Genomic DNA, 19,723 nt, shown 5'->3' on the forward strand with positions numbered 1-19,723 from the left:
TCGGCTACAAAAGGGTGCCCCTTTGTAGCCCATATTTTTGATTTGGCTACAAGGTTTTTGATTCCTCTACAAAAGGGCACCCCTTTGTAGCACATATTTTTGATTCGGCTACAAGGTTTTCGGCTAAAAGGTTTTTGATTCTGTTACAAAAGTCCACCGTTTTATAGCCGAGATTTTTGAATCGGGGGTGAGGGGGGGGGGGGTGTTAGGATAAGGCATCACAAGCGGGGGGGCTTAGCGTTAGGCACCACTGGGGGGGGGGGGGGTCGGGGGGTCTTAGAGTAAGGTACCACCAGGGGAGGGTTCTGTGTGAAAGTAGGGAGAGGTTAGGTAATAGTATAATAGTAATCACCATGGAGGTCTTAGGGTTAGGCACCACCAGGTGGGGTCTTAGGGATAGGCACCACCAATGGGGGGTTAGGCACCACCAAGGGGGGTCTTAGGCTTAGGCACCACCAAGGGGGTTAGGCACCACCAGGGGAGGGTTCTGTGTAAGAGTAGAGAGAAGTTAGGTTATAGTAATCACCAGGGAAGGTCTTAGGGTCAGGCACCACCAGGGGGGTCTTAGGGTCAGGCAACACCAGGGGGATTCTTAGTCTTAGGCACCACCAGGGGGGTTTAGGGTTAGGCACCACGGGGGGGGGGGGTTCTGTGTGAGAGTGGGGAGAAATTAGGTCATAGTAATCACCGGGGGGGTGTCTAATGCTAGGCATACACGGTCAGATACTGTAATGAAAAATCCGCAACGCCGGATGGATTGCAAAAATATGGTCGCATCCAATCCGGCAAGCGGACTTTCCAACGCGGGATGCGGAAATTCGTCCGCATCCACTGCGCAAACCTGTCCGGGCACTCTGCTCCAAACTCACCAGCATGCTGCTCACCAGGACTCTGCCATCTTGCCTCTAGGGGGCGGGCGCGCCCGACAGACACGCCTTTATACTCTTAGGAAGCGTGTCAGCTGACCTAAAGATCAGCAGACATTTTAGCCTGCTCTGATTGGTTGCTGCCTGGGGTGGAGACTTCTCTCCCAGGCAGTATATAAGGATGTGCTTTTCAGTCACACTTCGTCTGTGTTTGCGATACCCTGTATCAGCACTCAAACCTAGTCAGCCTTGTCTCTGATATTGTGTTATATATTGGTTTATTGCCAATATATACACATATTACTGTTTTGATTTATCGTGTATGATTCTGTGGCTGTCTTGACTACTCCTCTGCTTCCTGATTTTGTACTTCGCCAGCCCGTACCGTTATCGACTATTGGCTTGGTTTCCGACTATTCTCTTGTCTCACGTTTCTGTACTGCTGCCGCCTGATCTGTTGCCGAACCTCATTTTGTCTGACCTTTCTCCCTTCAGTGGAACGTCTCCCACTGTAGGGTTCTTTGAGACGACCACCACTAGCAAACCCTTGCTGCTAGAGGCCAAGACTCCTCCACTCCGTCCTTTGGAGGATCTCACACACAGGGTTCCCATTCAGAGGTAACCACACCTCTGAGGAATTATGGTGTGGTGGATATTTCCACAGACTTGAATTTACACTGTATATTATTATTGTTGTCTGCTGTTCCAGCTTGCTGGAGGTTGTATCTCTGTGCCCTATAGAGATACTCTATTGTACCCAGCACCCTCTTGCGTACGATTGTATCGTGTCATGCTATACTTGCATTATTGGTGATTCTGCAGATCACCATATAATCAGATATAGCATCTATATTATTGGTGATACTGCAGAACACCAACAATCAGAATAGCGGTGCTTGCTGACACCAATCGTTACAGATACTTGTTATCAATCGAGCCGCTGATGGCGGACAATAAAAAAACAAAAAACGAGCGGCTGATAAGAAGCGCCCGCGGGGACGAGCGGGAATTGATCTGTTTAAACAGGAAGTAGCGTGAAGCACTTAGAGATCGGAGACCTCCGCAGTGGATGGAGGTATGTGTCCTGCCTGCCGCTGCTGCTGCCAGTGATTGATGCAGGAGGGGAGCGCGCTGAGGGGAGAGCCCAAAGTTAGGGAGGGGGGGGGGCTGTCTCCCCTCCCCGCAGATGTGCAATGCTTTCCCCTCATGCTGCAACCCGTCCTGCCCCCCCAAAATGGCCTTGAGTGGCCACCCGGGGGGCAATTCAAATTCTTGAAGTGGGCCCCGGTGACTTCTAGTTACGCCTTTGCCTTACCTATTGTTTATGTGACAGGGGTCCAAGCTAGAAGACACATCAACATTTATTATACAACTCTTTATGATTAAAATGAGGTCACACATACCTCATTTAATGACAAACTGGATGCACAACAATTCATTATTCTTAAGATGCACCTATGAATTTTTTGCAGGCCATTTTTTTTGGGGGGGGGGGGGGGGGGACTAATTGTCACAGCACCATTCTTTGTTTGCATAACCTCAGAAGAGCCAAGACTTGAGAAAAAGGCCTCAAATGTCACCATTATTGTAAGCTACCAACTTGTGTAGTTTAGTTGAAACTTTCCAAAGTTTGATCATAATTTTGAAAATCGTTTTTGTTTTCAATGATGGATTGAGTTTGTCACTACCTAATTTTTATGTGACAGGGGTTCAAGCCATAAGACACATCAAAATGTATTCTACAACTCATTACAATTAAAATGAGGTCACATATACATAAATTGATGAAAAACTGGATGCACAACAATCCATTATTCTCAAGGTGCGCCTATGTCTTTTTTGCAGTTCATTCAGATAGGGGCTGGTTTGTGTTAGCAGTAGGGATGCTCATTCCGATTCCACGGAATCGAAATTTCCGCATTTCTCATCGGAAATCAAATTTGTGGAATGCGGAATTTGTCGGAAATTGTGGAAATTTCTTATATACCAATAATCAGTAATTTTAAGCAGAAGACTTGGGATGAATCAGCCAATCAGAGAATGAGGATTTGTAGTGTGGTAAGCGGTAGGCGGAATTTTCAGTGGAAATCGCAACACGGGGTTGGAATACTGCTAATTACCGTCGGAATACAGCAGTAGCAGAAATCTGCATTGGCGGAAGGTGGAATTTCCACAGAATTGGAAATCAGCAATTCCGACCATCCCTAGTTAGGAGTAGGTGGTGGGTGGTTAGGTTTAGGAGTAAGTGGTGGGTGGTTAAGGTTCGAAGTAGGTGGTGGGGGTTAAGGTTAGGAGTAGGTGGTGGGAGGTTAGGGTTAGGAGTAGGTGGTGGGTGGTTAGGAGTAGGTGGTGGGTAGTTAGGGTTAGGAGTAGGTGGTGGGGGTTAAGGTTAGGAGTAGGTGGTAGGAGGTTAGGGTTAGGAGTAGGTGGTGGGTGGTAAGGGTTAGGAGTAGGTGGTGGGTGGTAAGGGTTAGGAGTAGGTGGTGGGTGGTTAAGGTTAGGAGTAGGTGGGGGGGTTAGGAGTAGGTGTTGGGAGGTTAGGGTTAGGAGTAAGTGGTGGGTGGTTAAGGTTAGGAGTCGGTGGTGGGTGGTTAAGGTTAGGAGTAGGTGGGGGGGTTAGGAGTAGGTGTTGGGAGGTTAGGGTTAGGAGTAAGTGGTGGGTGGTTAAGGTTAGGAGTCGGTGGTGGGTGGTTAAGGTTAGGAGTAGGTGGGGGGGTTAGGAGTAGGTGTTGGGAGGTTAGGGTTAGGAGTAAGTGGTGGGTGGTTAAGGTTAGGAGTCGGTGGTGGGTGGTTAAGGTTAGGAGTAGGTGGGGGGGGGGTTAGGAGTAGGTGTTGGGAGGTTAGGGTTAGGAGTAAGTGGTGGGTGGTTAAGGTTAGGAGTCGGTGGTGGGGGGTTCGGGTTAGGAGTAGGTGGTGGGGGGTTAGGTGGTGGGTGGTTAAGGTTAGGAGTAGGTGGGGGGGGTTAGGAGTAGGTGTTGGGAGGTTAGGGTTAGGAGTAAGTGGTGGGTGGTTAAGGTTAGGAGTCGGTGGTGGGGGGTTCGGGTTAGGAGTAGGTGGTGGGGGGTTAGGTGGTGGGTGGTAAGGGTTAGGAGTAGGTGATTAGGGTTAGGTGTTGGGAGGTTAGGGTTAGGAGTAGGTGGTGGGGGGTTAGGTGGTGGGTGGTAAGGGTTAGGAGTAGGTGATTAGGGTTAGGTGGTGGGGGGTTCGGGTTAGGAGTAGGTGGTGGGGGGTTAGGTGGTGGGTGGTAAGGGTTAGGAGTAGGTGGTGGGTGGTAAGGGTTAGGAGTCGATGGTGGGGGGTTAGGTGGTGGGTGGTAAGGGTTAGGAGTAGGTGGTGGGTGGTTAGGAGTAGGTGGTGGGGGGTTCAGGTTAGGAGTAGGTAGTGGGTGGTTAAGGTTAGGAGTAAGTGGTGGGGGGTTAGGGTTAGGAGTAGGTGGTGGGGGGTTAGGTGGTGGGTGGTAAGGGTTAGGAGTAGGTGGTGGGTGGTTAGGAGTAGGTGGTGGGGGGTTCAGGTTAGGAGTAGGTGGTGGGTGGTTAAGGTTAGGAGTAAGTGGTGGGGGGTTAGGGTTAGGAGTAGGTGGTGGGGGGTTAGGGTTATGAGTAGGTGGCAATTGTGCCCTGATCCATTTTCACTACTGCGGTAATGACAGCGTGAATGATCATTTAAATCATTGGGGTAAAATTATCAAGGTGGGCAATGGGGATCTGAGCGATCGGTCATTCAGTGATCTGTCATGGCTGTTGCAATCGCCGCATGTTGCTAAGCATCGTTTAACTGCTTTTCATTAAACAGTGCTTTTCATTAAACAGTCGCAAAAAGTCACATATCGCAAATAAAAAAATAGCCACAAAAATGCACCCCCCCCCCCTCCATTCCTGCAGGCTCTGTGTGTGGGCTTTGTTTATCCCTCACAGACAGGTCTCTGCTCTCAATTTCAGCTTGTCTGAGGGGGACGGGAGCCTCCCATGCTGAGAAATTGTGAGAATCCCTGACTGGAGTGCAGAAAATTCACTATGTAATGAAAACTTGTAGTATACTGTAACATGATATATACTGTATGTACACATGCATCACTTCCTGGTTAGCGGCCATGTTTTTTGTTTGTAAACACGGCCTAAAACTGGCGATTAAAAGCCAGGATCGCAGCGGGGAATGGCGGAAACGGCAAAGAGGGATCCAGCAGATCACAGTGACTCGATTGGTATGTTTTTTATTGTACAAATCGGACAGTACAGATTCTCTTTAAGTGTTCAATAAAACAAAATTGTGATTTTTGATACCCTACCCCTCACTCAAGGTAAGATTGATAATTTTAACAATATTTATTCCACGTTTTCTTTGGGGCACCTCCTCCCACCCATCTCGGTGTAGTCCTGTAGACAGGAAATTCCCCCTGTGAAATGAGTCCAGTGGTCAGTGTTTTTATTGGAGAAGCAACCGGTAATATTTATAAGAAGATTCTTTAACAGATTTGCATGGCTCAGTTTGAGGCAAGGCCACAATGGCCATGGCCAAGGGAACCAGGAAACAAGGGGCGGGCAGCCGCTGGCACACTCAGGCAGTTAAATTGGCAAACATGTAAATGGCAGCTGTCACAGACCCGGTCCGCGGCAGTGAAGGACATTACAGGATGGGGGGGAACAGCACAGGATGGGAAACAGAAAAGGACTAGAGAGGCACAGGAACTGGGCGGGTGACAGTGAGCCTTGGGCGGTAAAATGTACAAATCCAGTCCTGCAAATCCATGTGGAAGTGGAATTCTCAACCTGCTCATTACTGTGGTTGCCTTTTCGCAACCCAGCTTTGTAAGTAGGAATCTTGTAGCTCTAATTTCCCATGGTTGTAAATACTACACTATATTGGTGCTCATGGTTTTCGCTGGTTTTTTTGGCGAGGCTCCTCATTCCCTGGAGTTTATTGAAGGTCATCTGCCAGACACACCCACTTCTCTCTGATGCTAAACCAGGGTCATATTTTATGCAGTAGTTTTGGCTAAAACAGTATACAGGTTACACTGTGACAAAAAAAGAGCCCCTGGGGGGGTACTTACCTAGGGAGGAAGAAGGCTCTGGATTCTAAAGATGATTCCTCCTTCCTCCTCAGTAGAGGGGATCCAGCACCGGGACCCTCGAGGTTCTCCTTGTCGGTTTGAACACAATGCGCAGTAGCAGCTCTCCGCTCAGACTCCGGTGGAAACAGCCAAGCTCGATAGAGTCCACTTTACTGTGCAGGTGCAAGCCGTATGCGCCTGTGCAGCAGGAGGGGAGCCATCGCTAGATCCAGATGGCTGAGCAGGACAGGGGACGCCGCTAGGATCCAGTAGTTTCCCCCTCCTGAGGTAAGTACCCCCCAGGGGCTCTTTTTAATTACAGATTCTCTTTAAATTTCAGACAGAGATCAGCATTTATTTGAGGCATAGTTGAGACTCACTATAAAAATATTTATGTGGTCTAACAATGGATTTCCACTCTTCAGTAAATTCTTGTCAATGTTTTAACAGATTCTGTTTCCTCTAGGTTTCCTCCAGGCCCTCAGGTGACCTCCCACATCCCAGAAAACATACAGATAATTTAATTGGTTTTCCCCTAAACAATTGGCCCTAGACTATGATGGACATATGGCTATGTTAGGATTAGGTTGTGAGCTCCTCTGAGGGACAGTTAGTGGTGACATGACTATGTACTCTGTAAGGTGCTGCGGGAGAGTTTCCCCCTCCCAGGAGTTGTAGGTTCCTTGTAGGCTTCTGTGAGACCAGAACCTAGACTATAGTGTATGTTATCATTACCTGAAGATATCTTGCAGCCAGTGATTCCCTGATGGACTGGAAATCAGACTGTACTGCAGCCAAGGATTCCCAGATGGATTGGGAATCAGACTGTACTGCAGCCAGTGGACTCCTATGGGGTAGAGGCCACTGGCTGGACTGCAGGAAGGACTCTCTGAGGAGCAGGAGGTCCTTGCAACTAACTGACACCTGGTGGATTAGTGTCACGGGTAGTACAGACAGACTGATCCCTCGAGGGATGAGTGACAGTCAGAAGGGTCAGACAGGCCACCGTACTCTGTAAGGTGCTGCGGGATAGTTTCCCCCTCCCATTAGTTGTAGGATCCTTGTAGGCTTCTGTGAGACCAGAACCTAGACTATAGTGTAAGTGGCCATTACCTGAAGACGTTAGCTGATGAATATTGTCATTTCCCAACCAGAACTCTGTCAGACGACTTCCAAACCCCCTCTTATAAGTGTTCCAGTCTCGATAGAAACTAACAGATCCATCCACACGTCTCTGGAAAACCTAGAGTGAGTTTAATCAATTAAACTGTGTGTTGCAAACATTTAAAAAGTATACCCACTCCCGATTAGAAACATACAACTAGATAACCTCAGTTGGAGGAGGAATAACGTTAAATCATAACTTTTAATATATTACTGACAATAAAAGGTCAAAATAAAGCTGCTGGACATGAAAAGTGAAGTGACACAGTGGGCGAGGACAAGGTTAGTTAATGATAATCCCAACTGGATTTAAATGGATATCGTCCCTGCTCACACTGTATTGTAAATCAAAAATACCCCCCCCTACATCAAACCAAACCCTATATGCAGGGGCGTAACTAGACATCACTGGGCCCCCCTGCGAAACTTTGGATGCCCCCCCATCCCCGCGAAACTTTGGATGGGGCCCCCCCTCGCTTTCTGCACAGGAAAACTGAGGACCGAAGTGTTTTCCCCATGCAGATAAAAACACTTAAGGTGCGTACACACATGTGACTATAGTCGTTTGTAACGATCGTTCCCCGATCTTTACCAACGACGATCGTTACAAAAAACGAACCACCGACTATTAAGGCAAACGACAAACGAGCCAAATCGCTACAAAAGAAAGTTCTGTCTCGGCGGATTTTAACCAACGACGATCGTTTGCAAAAGTAGTACATCGTTGGAAACGGTCGTTCCTACTAGGCTTGACATGCGCATTTCACTATTTCTCCATGGAACTTTTCATTTTTATGCGCAGGCGCAATAGTTGCTTTACCTGATGTAACGTTTGTTCTAACGATCAGATCGTTACACACCTTTAAAAACTAACTTTACTTAGGTCGTTCTTTCATCAATTAAAAGTTCGTTCGTCGTTCTCAACGAACGATCGTTGTCGCATGTGTGTACGTAGCATTAGACTTAAAGGAAACGTCAGGCAATCTATGCTACTCGTAGATCTACTTACCCGGGGCTTCCTCCAGCCCCTTGCAGCCGACAAGTCCCTCGTGGCAGCTCTGCTCCCAGTACATACACATACACACACAGCCATAGTATTTTACAACATGAGAGCACATGCTATATGGAGGAACAACAATGACATGCTGAACATAAGATATAGTATTAATGTAACTTTGGCAAAACATTCAGAATGTCACACTCACTGATTGATACTGTCATTACTGGATCTTGGACTCAGTATGAGACAACAAGTTCTCAATGAGGCAGTGACAGTCAGACATCAATCTTACCCACTCCATTGTGTTGTAAAAGTAATCAGAAGCCATAAGGTCATTAGCCTGTGTGTGATAACAAGAATCTAGGAATCTCTTCTGAGGAATTAAGGTCCAGTCTACAACTTTTTTTTTCAAAATGTGACTCCTTTGTTTGTAAGGTTGTACATGAAGTCATCAGAACTTTGCAGCAGTGAGCGACAGATGTTTTTTACGAACCCTAGGGAGCAGGGACAGTGTACAAATTCCAAAGTGTGTATGAGTCCTTATCTGTGTGGTGGACACATGCAGTCAATATAACAATGGTGCGAGAGTAGAATACGTTTTTTCTCTCCATGCCCTTAGCTGTCAGTCTCTCAAACTTTTCCCCCGATGGGCCCGCTGTGGCTTCTGGGTTCCCCCTGCGGAGGCATCTCTTGCAGGGTCTATTGTTACGCCCCTGCCTATATGTTTCAACTCCTTGAAGGGAGTCTTCATCATGGCATAAAACAAAGTTCAACGTGCTATAGTTGGAAGTATGACAAGAAGAATGGCACCAGCGCTGGATATACAGTACTGTACAAATAAGCAGCCTGGGGAAAATGAGGAATAATGTAAACATAAACAAAAGAGGAGGCAGCGTTACCACTTCTACTTTACAATCACCGATAAAAGTATCGTCACAGTCCTCCCACATGATTGTACGCACTCCCGGGTATCTCTGCCCTTGCTAGCGATGACGCTCCTGGTAGCTAGAGATGTCACTTGGGCATCACTGTATGCTTACTAAGAGGAACATACAAGCATCAAGAGGAGCGAAGGGTTTAAAAGTGGTGAGACCTTCGTAAAAGTTCCACCACTTTGTGCTTACAGCGAGGTTCCAGTAGCGTTGCCACCCAGTACAGGTTGTTCTCCTTTAACCATTTTTATGCGGGGGTCCCTCAACAGGCAGGACAGCATGAAAAACCCCATTTGAACAAGGATGGATGCCGAGATAGCTAGCTCCTCTTCCTCATTGAGGTCACAAAATATCTCCTCCCCCCAGCCCCTCAGTGACAGCGTTCTGTCTGTGGAGTATCACACAGACACAGAGCTATGCAATAGTGCAAACACAACACAGTGATAGCAAAGGTCCTGCTGCAGTGGTAGTAGTCTGCTATGCAGATTGGCAGCAGATTTCCCCACAAATGCTATGAGATTGGCAACAGATTTCCCCACAAATGCAATCTTATTGGCAGCAGATTTCCCCACAAATGATATGAGATTGGCAGCTCATTTTCCCACAAATGCAATCTTATTGGCAGCAGATTTCCCCACAAATGCAATCTTATTGGCAGAAGATTTCCCCACAAATGCAATGAGATTGGCAGCAGATTTCCCCACAAATGCTAGGAGATTGGCAGCACATTTCCCCACAAATGCAATCTTATTGGCAGCAGATTTCCCCACAAATGCTATGAGATTGGCAACAGATTTCCCCACAAATGCAATCTTATTGGCAGCAGATTTCCCCACAAATGCTATGAGATTGGCAGCTCATTTTCCCACAAATGCAATCTTATTGGCAGCAGATTTCCCCACAAATGCAATCTTATTGGCAGAAGATTTCCCCACAAATGCAATGAGATTGGCAGCAGATTTCCCCACAAATGCTAGGAGATTGGCAGCACATTTCCCCACAAATGCAATCTTATTGGCAGCAGATTTCCCCACAAATGCTATGAGATTGGCAACAGATTTCCCCACAAATGCAATCTTATTGGCAGCAGATTTCCCCACAAATGCTATGAGATTGGCAGCTCATTTTCCCACAAATGCAATCTTATTGGCAGCAGATTTCCCCACAAATGCAATCTTATTGGCAGAAGATTTCCCCACAAATGCAATGAGATTGGCAGCAGATTTCCCCACAAATGCTAGGAGATTGGCAGCACATTTCCCCACAAATGCAATCTTATTGGCAGCAGATTTCCCCACAAATGCAATGAGATTGGCAGCAGATTTCCCCACAAATGCTAGGAGATTGGCAGCACATTTCCCCACAAATGCAATCTTATTGGCAGCAGATTTCCCCACAAATGCAATGAGATTGGCAGCAGATTTCCCCACAAATGCTAGGAGATTGGCAGCACATTTCCCCACAAATGCAATCTTATTGGCAGCAGATTTCCCCACAAATGCTATGAGATTGGCAACAGATTTCCCCACAAATGCAATCTTATTGGCAGCAGATTTCCCCACAAATGCTATGAGATTGGCAGCTCATTTTCCCACAAATGCAATCTTATTGGCAGAAGATTTCCCCACAAATGCAATGAGATTGGCAGCAGATTTCCCCACAAATGCTAGGAGATTGGCAGCACATTTCCCCACAAATGCAATCTTATTGGAAGCAGATTTCCCCACAAATGCAATGAGATTGGCAGCAGATTTCCCCACAAATGCTAGGAGATTGGCAGCACATTTCCCCACAAATGCAATCTTATTGGCAGCACATTTCCCCACAAATGCAATCTTATTGGCAGAAGATGTCCCCACAAATGCAATGAGATTGGCAGCACATTTCCCCACAAATGCAATCTTATTGGCAGCACATTTCCCCACAAATGCTAGGAGATTGGCAGCAGATTTCCCCACAAATGCTATGAGATTGGCAGCACATTTCCCCACAAATGCAATGAGATTGGCAGCACATTTCCCCACAAATGCTATTAGATTGGCAGCACATTTCCTCACAAATGCTAGGAGATTGGCAGCACATATCCCCACAAACATATATTTACAGTACAGTGAGGGTCTCAGCAATATATTATACATGTGTATACCAGAAGGGCAGTCCCGCCACGTGCATACATAAATGGAGGTATCTACAAATACACATCTATATTTATATGGGGATGGTCTCACCAACTCCTCTGCAGCTTCTTCCATCACTTCTCTTCTCATACCAGCGCAACCTAACCCGCTACTGTAAACCGACAGGCCGCCTCTCCAACCGCTGTCTGCGTCCCGCCTCCTTCCTGGCTGCCAAAGCCAATCAGCGTCGCCACAGAAGCTTTGGGAGCCGAGCGGCCGGTATGCTAAAGAGCCGTGATTCCCATCACTAGACTGAGTCTCAGTCTCCGGCTCTTTAGAAGTATCGGCTCTTCCTTGCGCTTGGCCGCTCGGCTCCCTTTATAGAGTCAGCTTGCGTCGGCTCCGAACGGCTCTCTTCCCCAGACATTTAAAGAAACTGGCCGAACGCCCCGGACAGGTCTGAAAAAGAGGACCTGTCCGGGGAAAAGAGGACGCATGGTCACCCTATGTTAACTATAAAAAAAAAGTTTTTTTGTGTAAAAAATAAATGTCACTGTAATTTACAACAACACTTTATTAAGTTTGTGTGTTATGCTCAAGTAAACGGACCAGCGTGGCGCCGCGTGTTGTCACGTGTGTGGAGATATATTGAGGTGCTGATGATATTAGGGAGTACAGAAACCTATTCTATCATTTTTATGTCTGCTGTATATCTTTCAGAGGTGGAGGTCAGCCAGTATGGCCTGAAGATATTGGCAGCTAGCTTCATGGACTATTAATGTGATTGAGTGTGGTGTCAATAGACAGACAAAAGGGAACCTCATTACCTGTTTCTGGCTGTCCAGAGGAACTGTACACTGTGATCTTTTGTATTAATGTAGACAGCTGCCATTGTCTTCAGTGAATGGACCAGTCCCCTTCAATAGGCAAGGAAGCTTTTTGATGTCTGGTAGGATACAATCTCACCTATTGAATTCTGCAAACTTCAAGAAGCTAAAACAGGAACCCCTTTGAAGTTTGCATATCACAAGATAGATTATAACAAGCGTTCGGTGATGTCACAAACGGGGAAACTGCATTAGTTCCTGGGGGCTGGACATTAAATGCCCCAGGGGACACTTCAGACTATTTAAGCTGACCCAGGACAGCCACCGGTATCTGCTCTTGGAGTTAGCGCATAGCTAGAGTTGATCTCGACTTCTGGTCGAACAAGCGGCATGCTCCTGCCGACAACGTTGAGACCTTCAAGTTGGTAACGTTTTTTTTAATCCCCATTTTTATTTTACGCAAATATCCGTGTGTGTTATCTTTGTAACTTTTATCTTGTAACTAGTTTTACTTTGTTTTTTGTAATCTTTTGTATATATTAAGTTCTGCACTGTTCTATGTTTTTCTGGAATATTAAATTATTATTTAATAAGCTTGACTTCTGCCGTACTAAACTAACACTCATAGCCTAGAAGAGACTGAAGGTAACCGTGTATAAGTTCATGCCTAATTGTACGCTTGAGCAACACTACCGTATGTAATTGTAATTGCATTGTGTGTGGGGGCGTTTGTCATACGTTGGCCTAAGCGCGCAGCTGACCCAACGTACGAACAACGCCAGTGCGAGTAGCGACAGCAGAGTGGCTAACAGTATCGTTCGGAACGACTGTTAGTGGGTCTTTGCTTCACGACAGTGTAAGATTGCAACTGTGTGTGTGTGTGGGTGCGTGGCGTTCCCGTATTCGGCCTAAGCGCAAAGCTGACCCAAATACGAAAACGCGGAGTGCGCGCTGAGGACTCGACAGCAGAGTGGAAGTGTCTAGCGAACAGCTAGTGGTGGCAGTGGGAAGTGTTTGAGGGGTTCCAGCCTTGTTTGTAGCTTAAATAAGGCTGTTCCCCGCTTAATCTGGTCAAACCCGCAGTCGGGAACCGTATACGCAGGCGTGCCGCGGGCCGGTTCCTGACAACATGTACCAGAGGTATGGATGGGATGTGACGTTAATTATAGAACTTTATGATTGTAGCAAGCAGACTGGCTCACTGAACAACCTATTATTTTCTTTTGTTTTTCTTAAAGCATGTTTGTCAAATTTATAAAAAAAAATTCTAAAGTTATTATATTTGTGTGCTGCTTTTTTTTATTAATGTCTGCATATCATTGGTGTTTGTTGGCTGGCTGACCGCAAGTGTATCACTAAATGCATCATGTGTGAATAACTCCTCTGATATATCAAGTAGAGCAGCTGTGGCCCTTGTAGTGGTGGTGATGGTAAGTTGATATGGGGCACCAGAAGCAGAGCAGAAGGAGGATGGTGCGTCAAGGAGGTTCCTTGCGGAAGCTGTAGAAGATGGGGTGCACTATGTAAGCCAGTCAACCATGTCCTCAAACTTTTGGGGGTTTAGGGTACGTGCCCTCTGAACACTGTGCATTCTTCCAGGGCCGCAGGAAATCACAGCAGCACGACATCTAGGACACTTGCGGGGTGGCCTGCTTTTGCTTCTGCTGTCAATTTTTTTAAATTGGGGTACTGTGCCTGCAACAAGTGAAAAGTAATGCAGTGGAGGTGCCTGAAACTGAATATGGCAGCAACAATAGCACTAGTGTTAGGGTTGAGCCGAAATTTTTGAAATTTCGCGTTACTATAATTACGCATGCAAAATTTGCTATTACGATGCGAAATTATGGTAGCGTAATTGCCATCAAAATCGTAATTGATAATACCGTAAGCGTAATTTTCAACGCGTAATTTCGCGTTTCGTTCATAATGTAATTTCGCGTTAAACCATAACGTAATTTCGCGTCAAACCATACCGTAATTTCGCGTTTCTTCGTAATTTCGCGAATTTCGTAATTACTTGTTAGCTATAAAAAATTACTTGTTCGCATTAGCCAATCAGAAGCGAATCAGCGGTAGTCAGATGAACGCTAACAAATTTTCGCATATAAACGCTTTTTCGCGTTAAATAATGTAAAAACTAAGCATGCGCAGTTCAAGGGTGTAAACTCCGCTTACAAACGTTGCATGCAAGGCAAACGTAATTTCGCGATACCCACTGTAATGCGAAAATTACGCGAAAATTACGCTTACGCGGAATTTCGTGAAATCCTTCATTACGATTATGTACTTACGGCCATAATCGTAATTACACTAATTACGCGAAATTTCGCGAAATCGTAATTAAATCATTACGCTCATCTCTAACTAGTGTACACGGCTCTGGTTGTCAGTGGGCTGTGTAGTGTCACACACACCGAGATACGCAACAGTTCTAACACAATACAGTGATAATAACAGAGGTCCTGGAGCACTAGTGGTAAAACTGTGCTTGTGCTTTTATGTGGAACACAATTAGATATCACTATAAGTGGGCAGAGGTGTGGCTCAGTGCCAGTGTGACAGACAGACACTGAGCATATGCTGCAACACTTCAAACACAATTCAGTGATAATAACACAGGCCCTGAAGCAGTAGGGGAAAAATGTGCTTGCGCTTTTATGTGGCACACAATTCAATATCAATGTAAGGGGTGCAAAGGTGTGACTCAGTGTCAGACACTGAGAAATGCTGCCACACTTTAAACACAATTTAATGATATTAACAAAGTCCCTGGAGCACTATTGTGCTTGTAGTGGTGGGCACTGGGCACAATGTTGGGTAGCGAGGATAAAAGCCAGCGTATACCACTAAGGCTGCATCTGAAATGACCACCAGCTCATGTGTGCAGCACCTAAATAGACTTTCTGCACACCTCGCATTCAATTCAGATGCAAATCATATGCAAATCTGCTACTACTTATCATGCAAACAAGAAACTCAGGAGGAGGGGCTGGGAGCAGCTAACCTGATACTTACATAGTTAAGAAACAGTGGGGCAAAGGCTTCGAATCCCTAAACACATGCTGCAATTGAATGGTTAATCGCACAGGCATACACCGCCTCTGCTAGACTGAAAAATGCATGCCCTGCATCCAAAAGAAGTGCTAACATTTATTACGCTAGGAGGATGACAATGTTGGGTGCCTGTGGGTTGTGGAGTGTCACCGAAAAAAAAAAAAGCAGAAGGATGAAGTAGTCCTCAGAAGGGCTGTTTGGGGTGATTAAACAGCAATCAGCCAGCAAAGATAAAAATAAGCAGGCCTAGCTAACGCTTTCCCTATCTCCAGCAAGCTCTGTCCCTTCCTCTCTCTATTCCAGCCGAAGACAGACTGGAACATGGCTGATGCTGCTGCATTTTTATAGGGAGCGGTCCTTGAGGGAGTGCAGGTTAATTGGCTGCCATCAGTGGTGGGCTGAAATCTCGCATATGCAAAGTTTTGCATCTAAATTTGCAATTATGCATCATAATGCGAAATTTCAGGGAAAATCTTCCTTAATTTTATATGTTATAGTAATATTTCATAATTTCGCATAATTTTCTGCTTCATTTTTGTGACATTTCGTAGAATTTTGTGCCGACTTTAGTGTTTAATGGCAAACATAATACTACATATGTTAAGGAGAATAATGTGTACAAGTCAAAAAAATAATTTTTCAAAAAAAAAAAAGTTTTTGAGAAAATGATTTTTAAAAAAATGCAAAGAAAAATGGTTTTTAAACTATCATATTTCAGAGTTTAAAAAAAACATTTTTTTCTTTGCATTTTTAAAATTGATTTTCTCAAAAACTACAAGGTCTTTTTGAATTTTTTTTTTATTTGTACCCCACTATTCTCCTTAACATATGTAGTGATTTGGTGTCAATGGGAGCTTTGCCATTCACTACCAAAGTTGACATGAAATGATGCAAAAATGACGCAAAATTTTATGCGAAATTACAAGTGAATATGTCAAAACAATTACATTTTAAAATCGTAATTACGTGTAGGTGAAATTGCGAAAAGTTTAGTGAAAATTTGCATAATCTTAATTAGCTGTGATGTAAGGGGTCAAAGTTAAAGGAATACTATCGATCCCCAAGTGTTCTAAAATGGCAATGTACAAATAATGTCTAAGTAGCTGTGTAAACATTTTCCTACTTTTCATGTTAAATATCAGAGGCAAAAACTGTAATTTATTGAGGGTAGGATTTAGCTATATTGGGACAAATCAATTGCAGAAGGGGTGTCTGCTTCAATGCACAGCCAGAGTTCCATATCAGACTACAGAAAGCAAATATCAAACATATCAAACTCTGAAAGCAAAAACAATATGAAAAGCTGTGACAATTAGTTACATTTCCTCTGCTCTCTTCAGACACTTCAGTCAGACCAAGAGCTCTCAACAGCTGCAGCTCCCGTGTCCTGTCTCTCTCTGTCACACACAGAGCTACACATAGAGTTCACTGATCAAGTGTTAGGGGAATTTCCCCTCTCCTCATGGCTCAGTCAGCTGTCAGTTTTGGCGTCAGTAAACTTTGAATGTATTTTGCTAACAGTAAACAAAGAGGTTGCTACTAAAATGTATACACCAGTACTTAGCAGCACTTCCCAAACAATTCCTGTGTCAATTGAAAAAAATATGTGAATCGATAGTATTCCTTTAAGCCCAATGATGATGTATGGGGGCGGGTCGAATAGTGCCATGTGCTCGTCGGCGAAAATATTCGGGCCATCTCTACTGCGGAATGCAGTACAGACTAATTTCACTTGTAGTGCAGATCAGAGCAGGCCTACTCTCTACAAAACTAAGGTGAGTGCAGAGGATAGTGCTAACTAAGTTCCACCTGCGGAGGTATGGAAGCCACTATTACTATTAGAGATGCGAGTGGCTTATCCCGATTCAGAAAAAAAAATATATATATGAGGAGCACTGGATCTATGATTTAAAGTAGTTCCCTGTCTAATAGATAGGAACCATAACCTGGGTGAAGAAATAAATACAGACTAGATTTAAGTACTGTGCAATTTAGGTGCACTGATTCTTTTTCCACAGGATAGAATAATAAATAGCGAATTCTTAATATCTTAAATTTGAAACTGAATTTTTACATTTTTTAATTGAAAAAAAAGGGAAACCAGGTAGCTCAGAGTGTGTGTAAGAGTGTGAATGTAGGACGTGTGTGTCTTTTGGACAATCATATAGCTAGAAATTCTTGCACTTTAAAGAGGACAACCACCTTTTAATTAATAAAAACAAAAATATAACTACTTTGAATCATATATCCAGCGCTCCTCATATATATATATATTATTTTCTGAATCCTATATAAACACAAGTGGGGAAGAGGGTCTGCTCACTTTTTGATGAGCGCTGTGATTAGCGCACAGGAGATTTGAATGCAGCGGGCGCCATCATAAGCGCACAGGGAGTAACTTCAGCGCCGTCAGAAGATGGAGCAGGAGTCCACTAGATGGAGCAGGAGTCCACTATCTCTTGCATTGCAATCTATTCTCTTTTTATACTTTTTTTTTGTGTAGTGGCATCTCCTGATTGGCTGCATTTTGAAGAGAGGCTTTATGATTGGCTCAAGTGTGAGAAGAAAATTTTGCAGGACACCTGTTGCAAGTCCCGCCCATGGAAGTATCGGAGAAACTCACAGGAAATGAGTGGCTGCCTCTATTCAGTGATGGCTGAAATTTTTAAGGAACCTTGGATCCTAGCAGTTTGTCCAACCTGGCTATGCATACCTAAGGTATACTTAACCTTGTAGCAGGCCTGACTTTACATCAGAGGAGCATATAAGCACAGATGACCTGGTACCCTAGACTCCGCCCTCCATGAACCTACAAACTCCCACCGAACCACACCACAAATGTGTTGGCTGGCCCAGCTGTCACTCCTCCCTAACTTCCCTTGCTCATCATAGCTAAAGGTGTCCCTTAGCATTAGGTAGCCAAAGGTACCCTCAGTGTAATTAGCTTAGAGGTGCCTTGACTGGAGGGAGATCTCATCAGTGGAATACTGAGAGCCGGATAAGTAACCTCTCATTTACACTCTGCTCCGGACTCTGCATAGGGAAGGAGGGTGGGAGGCATTTGTTGAAGGAGAGTGAGATGCCTTTCCATAATAAGGTGCCTGTAGGCATGTGCCTACAGTGCCTTATGGTAAATCCAGCCCTTCCTTGTAGGCCACAGATGTGCAAGTGCTTGTACTGTACCTCCAATGGGAGGACAGAGCTGCTCCTGTGCAGCAGAGAATGTACCAGGGCATGCTGGGCCATTTCTAGGACAAGTGCTTGTACTGTACCTCCAATGGGAGGACAGAGCTACTCTTGTGCAGCAGAGAATGTACCAGGGCATGCTGGGCCATTTCTAGGACAAGTGCTTGTACTGTACCTGCAATGGGAGGACAGAGCTGCTCCTGTGCAGCAGAGAATGCACCAGGGCATGCTGGGACATTTCTAGGACAAGTGCTTGTACTGTACCTCCAATGGGAGGACAGAGCTGGTCCTGTGCCGGAGAGAATGCACCAGGGCATGCTGGGCCATTTCTAGGACAAGTGCTTATACTGTACTTCCAATGGGAGGACAGAGCTGCTCCTGTGCAGCAGAGAATGTACCAGGGCATGCTGGGACATTTCTAGGACAAGTGCTTGTACTGTACCTCCAATGGGAGGACAGAGCTGCTCCTGTGCAGCAGAGAATGCACCAGGGCATGCTGGGATATTTCTAGGACAAGTGCTTATACTGTACTTCCAATGGGAGGACAGAGCTGCTCCTGTGCAGCAGAGAATGTACCAGGGCATGCTGGGATATTTCTAGGACAAGTGCTTGTACTGTACCTGCAATGGGAGGACAGAGCTGCTCCTGTGCAGCAGAGAATGCACCAGGGCATGCTGGGATATTTCTAGGACAAGTGCTTGTACTGTACCTGCAATGGGAGGACAGAGCTGCTCCTGTGCAGCAGAGAATGTACCAGGGCATGCTGGGCCATTTCTAGGACAAGTGCTTGTACTGGACCTCCAATGGGAGGACAGAGCTGCTCCTGTGCAGCAGAGAATGTACCAGGGCATGCTGGGATATTTCTAGGACAAGTGCGTGTACTGTACCTCCAATGGGAGGACAGAGCTGCTCCTGTGCAGCAGAGAATGTTCCAGGGCATGCTGGGATATTTCTAGGACAAGTGCTTGTACTGTACCTCCAATGGGAGGACAGAGCTGCTCCTGTGCAGCAGAGAATGTACCAGGGCATGCTGGGATATTTCTAGGACACGTGCTTGTACTGTACCTGCAATTGGAGGACAGAGCTGCTCCTGTGCAGCAGAGAATGTACCAGGGCATGCTGGGATATTTCTAGGACAAGTGCTTGTACTGTACCTCCAATGGGAGGACAGAGCTGCTCCTGTGCAGCAGAGAATTCACCAGGGCATGCTGGGATATTTCTAGGACACGTGCTTGTACTGTACCTGCAATGGGAGGACAGAGCTGCTCCTGTGCAGCAGAGAATGTACCAGGGCATGCTGGGATATTTCTAGGACAAGTGCTTGTACTGTACCTCCAATGGGAGGACAGAGCTGCTCCTGTGCAGCAGAGAATGTACCAGGGCATGCTGGGCCATTTCTAGGACAAGTGCTTGTACTGTACCTCCAATGGGAGGACAGAGCTGCTCCTGTGCAGCAGAGAATGTACCAGGGCATGCTGGGATATTTCTAGGACAAGTGCTTGTACTGTACCTCCAATGGGAGGACAG

General features: G+C 45.6%; 1 protein-coding gene across 1 annotated transcript in view; it reads right to left on the bottom strand.

Moving 5' to 3' along the window:
* The window catches only part of LOC137527496 (ficolin-2-like), a 64,697-nt gene that overhangs the window by 17,484 nt on the left and 27,490 nt on the right, over positions 1-19,723 (bottom strand). Inside the window, exon 3 of the mRNA XM_068248013.1 lies at positions 7,030-7,159. Within this exon, the coding sequence (XP_068104114.1) occupies positions 7,030-7,159 (130 nt within the window). The remainder of the gene's footprint in view (positions 1-7,029; positions 7,160-19,723) is intronic.

Source organism: Hyperolius riggenbachi, chromosome 8 (genome assembly GCF_040937935.1).
Source record: "Hyperolius riggenbachi isolate aHypRig1 chromosome 8, aHypRig1.pri, whole genome shotgun sequence".
Taxonomy (NCBI): Eukaryota; Metazoa; Chordata; class Amphibia; order Anura; family Hyperoliidae; genus Hyperolius; species Hyperolius riggenbachi.